The following is an 8420-nucleotide window of genomic DNA, read 5'->3' on the forward strand; positions in this document are numbered from 1 at the left end:
CTGCTCTGGGCCACCTGTCCCTCCATGAAGCCAGTCACCCTGCTAGGCTCAGCCATGCCACCCCTGCCCTGCCCCCTTTGGCCTGAAAAGGAGAGCTGGGCTTGGTGGGTCCACAGCTCTCTCCCTGCCAGTAATATTAATCCTCAAAAGAAAGTCAAACATTAGCCCGAGAAACAGCTTATGCCTTATATAAGCCCCCCTGGGGGAGGCACAAACACTGCTAGTTGGAGCTGAGCTGCCCAACTACGGCAGCTGCCAGGCCCAGGAACAGATCAAGGACCTCAACCACACTGACTACCAGCCCCACCGGAGCCAGATCCAGCCGCCAGGTGAGAAGGGGTGGAGGGGCCCCAGCCTAGGCACCTAGGAACTCCTGAGAAGCTCCCAAGGCCAGACTTTGCTGCCTTATTATAACTGGCCAAGCCCCTAATGCCCCCCTGGGACCCACTCGGGCTCTTTCTGATACCCCAGTTTGGTGGGCCCAGTCCGAGAAACAGCCCCAAACGAGGAGACTATGGGCTTGGGGAGGTCTTTCTCAGCCAGCAACCTGAACCCTGTGAATCCTGTTTTTGCGCTTGGAACAATCAGGAAACCACCTTCGCACCCATCCCACACCCATCATCCATCCTGTGTAGCCAAAATCCAAGACTGGGCCCTTGGTCCCTGCTCTGTGGCCTGTACTGCCCCAGGCCTGCAGCTGAGCACACATGTACTCACACCCCACAGGTACACACATGCACCCACATGCCAGAGCTCACACAGCTGGGCCCTCCTGCTCCATCCTAAATGTGCACATACCTATAGTCCTCTCTGTGTCCACTGTCCACACACCCAGACAGACACATACACCTGTGATCCTACAACCCTCCATGCAGCTGGGAACATCCTTGCTCTTCCATACATGACTTCGACGGTATGCACACCTACGCCCCCACATCTTTGCACATTTACACAACACTGCTCCCCACACCTGTGCCCACCCTCCCATGTGTGGCTGTTTATCATTGCACAGGCCCACACATCACATACATACACACACACATACCTCTCCCTGGCCTGGTGCCTCGCCCACAGCTCTGGCTCATCTTGCTCCAGTGCCATGACCATCTCCGAGATCCTGGACCGCGTGGGCAGCATGGGCCCCTTCCAGTTCCTGTATGTGGCCATGCTGTCCATCCCCATCCTCAACATGGCCAACCACAACCTGCTGCAGATCTTCACCGCTGCCACCCCTGCCCACCACTGTCGCCTGCCCCCCAACACCTCTGCAGGGGCCTGGGTGCTCCCTGTTGGCCCAAATGGAAATCCTGAGAGGTGTCTCCGTTTCATACATCCACCCAACGCCAGCCTGCCCAATGACACCCAGAGGGCCACTGAGCCGTGCCTGGACGGCTGGATCTACAACAGCACCACGGACACCATTGTCACAGAGGTATGCCTGGGTAAACCCTCTTCTTCCACTTACCACAGGCCAGTGGAAGTTATGCCTGGGTAAACCCTCTTCTTCCACTTCCCACGTGCCCTGCACCGCCTGTGACAGCAGAGGAGGCTGGGCCTCATCTTCTGAAAATCCCAGGTCAGGCCACTGGGCGGGCCAGGAGGAAGGGCCTGGGCGCAGATGCATACCAACCAAGAGCTTGGTCTCCTCACACTCAGAATCCAAGCATTTCTCTAACAAGCAGCTACTGAGGGTATATTCTGTGACAGGTACTGTGCTAAGTTCTGGGGATACAAAAATGCACTGTCCCTGTTTTCCCATAGGGTCTACAACTTAGTGGGGGCAGCACCAATTAATGAACATACAACACAAAGTGTTTAAAAGTACAACTTCAGGGTGACCTTAGGCTGTGACCTACCCTTAAGCTGGATATGGGGGCAGGAGGGGACGGGCCTTGGAGGAATCCTCCCTGAAGAAGTGTCCCTGAAGCTGAGATATGGGCACAGGCAAGGGTTGACCAGGACATGAGGGAAAGGAGAAAAATTCCATCGTGGACAGAGGCCCCAAGGTGGGAGAGTATGTGAGGAAGGGATTTCGTGGCACAAAGGGTGGAAAGACTCCTGAGCAGACCCAGAAAGCATCTCATCGGCGTGCAGTCCCTCCTGGGTGCACCTCCCATTCATTCATCCTTTCACTGATTCACTGACTTTCACCTGCCATCCAGGGAATTTCGGAGCCATGTCAGTCTCTTCAGTGAACTGTCCAGCCAGTCAGGAGGCTGTGACAGGGTAAAGATAAGCAAATGGGAAATGGCATTCATCTACTAACTGCCAGGCACATGTTGGTGCTTTGCAGACATTGTCTTATTTGATTCCAGCAATGATGCTCTGTCGAAGGTGAATTGTAATTGAAAAAAAAAACAACTAATACTCAGTGAAGGGATGTGTTTGTCCATTTTGGGACTGGAATTTAAAGCTGAAGCCCCTAAGAGGTTCAAGGAGACAAATATTTATGGGAGTTCAAAAGAGGGAGAAACCATTAGTTTGGAAGGAGGCTTCATGGAGGAGGTGGCATCTAAGCATTGAGCAGAGACCTTTGTTTTCACTCTTCCTCGGGCACTATCAGCCCCTCAGGCAGGATCTTGCTTTTGCTTCATGAGAAGATCTGCACTTCTTTGCACTGCAAAGCCCATACCCAGCGCCCGTCCTGCACGAAGCACACTGTGTATGTGGGCTCCTGGAAGCCCAGGAGGTGTTGTCTCTTGGAAGGAAGTTTTTTTGTTTTTGTTTGTTTGTTTGTTTTGTTTTTTTGTTTTTGGGGGGTTTTTTGCAGCTTTTGGCCGGGGCTGGGTTTGAACCCACCACCTCTGGCATATGGGGCTGGCGCTCTACTCCTCTGAGCCACAGGCACCGCCCCTGGAGGGAAATTTTATTATTGTCTCTAGTTCACAGATGAAAAAGCTGATGCTTGACCTGATTCCCTGACTTTACCAGGTTACACATGGCTACAGCCTGGGAGAGGTAGGATTTGAATCTAGGACTGTGTTCAGAGTCTATGTAATTGTGACTCATTTGTTTAACAAATACTTTTGCAGGGTGGCCATAAAGTTCAAAATTGCACACTATTTACAACTGCACACAAATTTTGTGGCCACCCTGTATATAAAGCTCTTAACTGTGTTCTAGGCACTTTACAGATATTAACACTTTGAACTTTCCTGCCAGCACTATATGGTGGTTAGTATTATAATCCCATCTTTCAGTTGGGAAAACAAGCACACAGTGGTTAATTGGTTTGTCCAAGGTCACACTGCTAGCAAGTGGCAGATTCAGTATCTGATCACAGGCACCTGGCTCCAGAGCTGTGCTCCTAACCATAACGTTTGCTGCTCTCACGGCCCTAGATTATATCTCCTCCCTGTCTTGTTCACTGTTTCTCTCCAGCACTGAATGTAGTGCCTGAAACGCATCAAATATCCAAACATTTACTAACATCCAACACATAATACTGAGGACTCAGGAGCGAAGTGCCCACGAGCCCAGCCTGCCCTCCAGGAGCTCGCCTCCAGCGAGGACACAGACCCACCCCTTGAGGATGGCGAGCCGTTTGGTGGGATTTTCCATTGCTTTGCTCACTGAGGTATCCCCAGCACCTAGATTAGTGCCTGGCACAGAGTGAAGGGACATGCGCTTTGTACGTTGAATGCTCCCAGAGCCCAGAGGAGGAGGATCTAACAGCCTGGACTTGAGGATCCTCCTGGCTGGAGGATCTAACAGCCAGGAGTTGAGGCGGGCTCGCTAGAGTCAGCAGTGCCTGGGCTGAGTGCTGAGTGCAAAGGAGAGGTGTGAGCTGGGGAGCAGGCATGTTGAAGTGGGCAAGCGCACCCCAGGTAAAAGAACAGCTTAGGGGGAGGGGCCGAATGCAAAGTAACAGAAACATTAAGAACGGTCAGGACCTGCAAACCAGTCAGGACTGCAGGTGCCAGGGGAAGGCTTGCCCAGCAGGGGTGCATGGAGACCCCTGGACATAGGGCTGGAGAGGGCAGCAGGAGGGCCTGGCTTGGATGCTGAGGCAAAGGTGTGGCCTCTATCCCGAGGCAGTGGGGGAGTCATTGAATGTGGTGGTGTTAAGCAGGATCACGTTATAAGGATGGTCACTCTGTGTGGTAGAGAGTGGCCTGTAAAGAGTACAAGCTGCACAGGGGTCCAGGACAAAGATGACAGACAGAGTGATGGTTGGAACTGATACCAGAAAAGCCAGGGAGTTGGAATCTATGGGATCTGGTTACCCACCTCCTCCAAGAAGCCTCCCTCCAAACTAATGGTTTCTCCCTCTTTTGAACTCCCATAACCAGAGAGAATGCAGCAGAATAACGTAAGAGGCAAGGGATGGAGGGAGTTCAAGTGTATGGGTGACTTGCTGTGCATCTGGGCCCTGGGACAACAAAGAGGAATAAAAGCCACCATCCATGTCCTCCAGAAACATAGAACTTAGCCAAAGAAACAAAAATCCCAAGGGGAACAATGAAATAGTAAACATTGCTAACAAGTCTTGCATGCTCACCAGGTGCCAGAGGGCTCTAAGCATTTTGAACATATGAACCCTGTTGATCTCACAGCAACCCTCTGAGGTTAGCACCTTTATTATCACATTTTCACAGAGGAGGAAACCACGGAGCAGCTCACTGACCACATTTTGTACATGTCAGAGTGGGGAGTCAAACCCAGGGAGTCAAGCTCCAGAGCCCATGCTTTTTGGGACTATGCCGTCCCCCACCCACAGCCCGTAAGGCTGACTGTGCACCCTGCTGTCCTGAGGAGGGTGTGGGGGGCAGTTCACAGATCCTTCTTCACGGCTTTCCATAGCTCCTCCAGGGCGCGATCCGTGTCTCTCTCACCCATCTCTGTTGTCACAGAACTAGGTGCTCAGTAAGTGCTCAGCCAATGCTCAATGAAGGACATGTCCTTTCAGAGCCATGCAGAGGGACAGAAAGGACAGAGACACTGCTGAGTGCTAGAAGCAGCTTCCTCTCCAGGACATGCCTCAGATGGCCCCAGGGAGTGTAGCCAAAAGCGGAGGCTGCAGGCTTTATGCCCGGTCCAGCATCAGTTCACACTGTGCCAGCTAAGCTCCCAGCCAGGCAACTGCCGGTGATTGGGATGTGTGGCTCTCCATTCCAGCAAGACACAAGGGTCACCAGGCCTCAGGGTACTAAATCCTTCTCCAGGTCAGGTCTACATCAGGATCTCACTCCCTGAGGACCTTCAGCTGTGAGAGCTCCTGGGTGGTGTTCCTGCCCAGTCATTGAAGCATTAGAAGCTAGACCCAGCACAGCCACTGGTACCTGCATAGCAAGGAGAGAGAAGCTGATGTTCTGTTTGTGGTTCTGAATGTTCTGTTTGTGGTTCGGCCATGGCAAGACTGGGCTCCATCTGCCTGGGGGGCAGAGTTCTGGCCCCCTATTGGTAAAGGCAAAGCAGCAGCTAGATCACCTATGAATAGGTGGATCTGTAGCACAGAGGCAGGGATCGGATGTGCTGGCTCTGCGTGGGGATGGAGGTGATGAGGAAGGGAAGGGTACTTGGCAATGATTGAGGATAGTCTAGGTGACCCCAGTTAGTAGAGGCAAGGAGCCGTGACCCCGACAGAGTGTGGGATCCTGAACTGGAGGCCGGCAGGCCAAGTCCACATACTGACTCTGTCAATTATTAGGAATATCACAGTTTCTGGAAGTCTCAGTTTCTTCATCCTTCAAAAGGGACAAGAAAACAAGTGTGATGGTTAAGGAGATAGTGCAAGCACAGCACTTAGCCCTGGGCCTGGTTCAGTGAACATTAGCTGCTGTCATCATCATTGTTAATAGGGATGTCTGAGAACTAGGAGTTTAGTCCCCACCGGAAGAGTTTGGGGATCCCCTGGTGAAAACAGGAATCAGCTTTCACCGTTCTTCTTGGCTCACTCAGGCTCCGAGATTCTGCCACCGTCCACATCCCCTGCCTAGCCCTCCTCTCCTGCTCAGATCTAGCCCCACCCCCATAGCCAGCAACCTGGCAAGTCACTTCCCCAGTCCTGCTTCGGTCCACGGTCTGTAGAGTGGGGATTACAAGAAGCCTCCCTGTACAAGGGGGTGTGGGGGTGGGAGGGCTGAGAGGGCTGGCTCCGGGAGGACAGCCTCCCTCCCACTTCTGATCCCTAAGCTTTCCTGGCAGGGGTGACCCCACATTCTTTTCTCTTGGTGCAGCAGAGACAAGGTCAAGACTTTTCAGAATGAGCTTTTCTAGGACATTAAGAGGAAACAAAGGCCTTTCTTTTAAGTCTGGAAAGCATGGAAGCATGAATTCTGGGTGCTGGAATCCATGGAGAGGTGCACAGTCCCTACCACTGAGTCTCAGCCCTGGGGGACTCAGGGCCTGGGCCTGGCCCTACATGAGCAAGGCCAATGTCTCTAAGATCCCTTCTTGGCCTCAAACCTCCCCATCCTATCTCTAGAGCCATAAGAAGCCTGTCCCCCCCACCCCAACACAAGCCCCTGGGAACCTCAGGTCAGCTGCTGAAAAAGCAGAGAATCTGCCCTGTGTGGCCTTCCAAAGTGGGTCTCCACTGTGAGAAGGTTCCCCTGCCAGGTCTCTGGCCAGCTACCTCTGTATCTTCCTCCATCCCCTCTGGGAAGTCCCCAGGCTGCCCAGCTCCCAGCCCACCTGTGCATCTTCTGGCCCCTCCTGCTTCACATCCCTACACGCCACTCTCAGCCCTGTCTCAGACCTCTCCTCCACCATCTATTTCAAGCCTCCAGTCTGACTCTTGGGTAGGACTTGAGAGCCCCACCCCAGCCACTTTTCTGACCAGTCTGACCTCCATTAACAGCCCTAACCTAGAAAGCCTCTGATTATGTGCACAGAGGGAGACTGGGGCCATCCTATGGGCTTTCCAGGGTCAGAAACTCAGCAAACACCTACTGTATGCAGGACCTTAGGCTGGTTCTTTGTATTTCTTCTCTTCTCCCTGAGGATCAGGCACTATAATCCCATTTTTCAGAGGAATATGCTGGGCTCAGACCCAGAAGATGGCCTTCTGAGACATGATGGTGGGTCAAGTTTCTCTAAAAGGAGGGACCAAGGTCCTGACTCCGGAATCCATGCCCTTTTGAAATTGCAGCACATGTCCCTGTGACCACAGGCCTTAGAATGATGTGTGACAATAATAATAACACAGCTATCATGAATTGAGTCCTCATTGTTTGCTAGGTATAGAGCTGGGTGCTTTTTGATCCTCATGTCATTTTCAGTCTAGAGAAGCACATACTGCTTACCTATAGGTATTGATGAGAAGACTGAGCCACAGAGAGGTTAAGTAACTGGCCCAGAAACACATAGCTCCTAAGTGGCAGAGCTGGAGACTCACATCCTTTTGATGCTCTCCAAGTACAGGTTTCCTTGGGACAACAGTGATTCTCCCCAAGGCCTGACCCAGCAACAAAAGGCTCCCATGCTATGGCAGGCTATTTCCTTGTCCTTGTCCTGGGGGTAGGGACCGTGTGTGCAAAGTCAGTTCCCCCAAACACAGCAGGGCTCCCATCTCTCTGATCATGATCTTGATCACCAGTGGCTTGCCCTGGAGTTCTACAACCTGCCTCTGCTTTACCCTCTGAGGGCACCTCCTGGCCTTGTTTCTTGCTGCTCGCTCTTCGGGTGTGCTACTGAACCAGCCCACCTGGTTCTGACCATGACTGCCTCCTCAGCTACAATCCCAGCCTGTCCTGGGCTACAGTATCCTACAATGGCTCCCAGCAACAGGCCTCACACATTGTGCCTTTCCTCTGGCAGCCTGGAGCTCAGTGTGAAGCACATAGTGGGACATCAGGGAGCTGCGGTCATGGTCAAGAGCCATCCGGTGTCCAGAAGACCTGACCTTGAGTCTCCGTCTTGAAAGGACCAAGCTGACCCTCTGAGCCTCAGGTTCTTTGTCTGTAAAATGGAGATAATAATGTACCTGTGTCATAAGGTTGTTATGGCATTACTCACAAACATTCTCCTGAGCACAGTAGCCCTTCTCTTTCTTCCCTATGCCCTTTCGGTTGCATTAGTCCACACAGAAAGACATGGCAGTGAGTTTCCTGCCCTTCCCTTCCAGAACCCAGCTCCCTTAGGGCTCTATTATATGCCAAGAAATAAAAAAGAAAACTAAGAACTCTGCACTAGTATACCAGGACTAAGAACACTATGCGTCCCAGGCTGGAGCATCACTTGAGGCCAGGAGTTCAAGACCAGCCTGAACAAGAGCAAGATCCCATCTCTACAAAAAAGTAGAAAAATTAGCCAGGCATAGTGGCATGCACCTGTAGTCTCTGCTACACAGAAAGCTGAGGTAGGAATTTGAGGTTACAGCGAGCTGTCATGACACCACTGCACTCTACCCAGGTGATAGAGCAAGACTCTGTCTCAAAACACAGACAAGGCTCGGCGCCTGTGGCGGCTAAGGCGCC

The 8420-nt window shown here is 52.3% G+C and overlaps 1 protein-coding gene across 3 annotated transcripts in view; it reads left to right on the forward strand.

Annotated features, from left to right (window-relative positions):
• The first annotated feature begins 212 nt into the window (after positions 1 to 212).
• SLC22A8 (solute carrier family 22 member 8) overlaps positions 213 to 8420 on the forward strand; it is a 21657-nt gene continuing 13449 nt past the window's right edge. Inside the window, exons 1-2 of one of the 3 annotated variants that reach the window (XM_012810617.2) lie at positions 213 to 329; positions 1075 to 1432. In XM_012810617.2, coding sequence (XP_012666071.1) covers positions 1100 to 1432 — 333 coding nt within the window. In that variant the 5' untranslated portion in view covers positions 213 to 329; positions 1075 to 1099. The remainder of the gene's footprint in view (positions 330 to 1074; positions 1433 to 8420) is intronic. The other 2 variants (XM_012810618.2, XM_012810619.2) reach the window with 2 other exon arrangements.

This window comes from Otolemur garnettii, unplaced genomic scaffold, assembly GCF_000181295.1.
Source record: "Otolemur garnettii isolate 467f Iridium unplaced genomic scaffold, OtoGar3 scaffold00140, whole genome shotgun sequence".
NCBI lineage: Eukaryota > Metazoa > Chordata > Mammalia > Primates > Galagidae > Otolemur > Otolemur garnettii.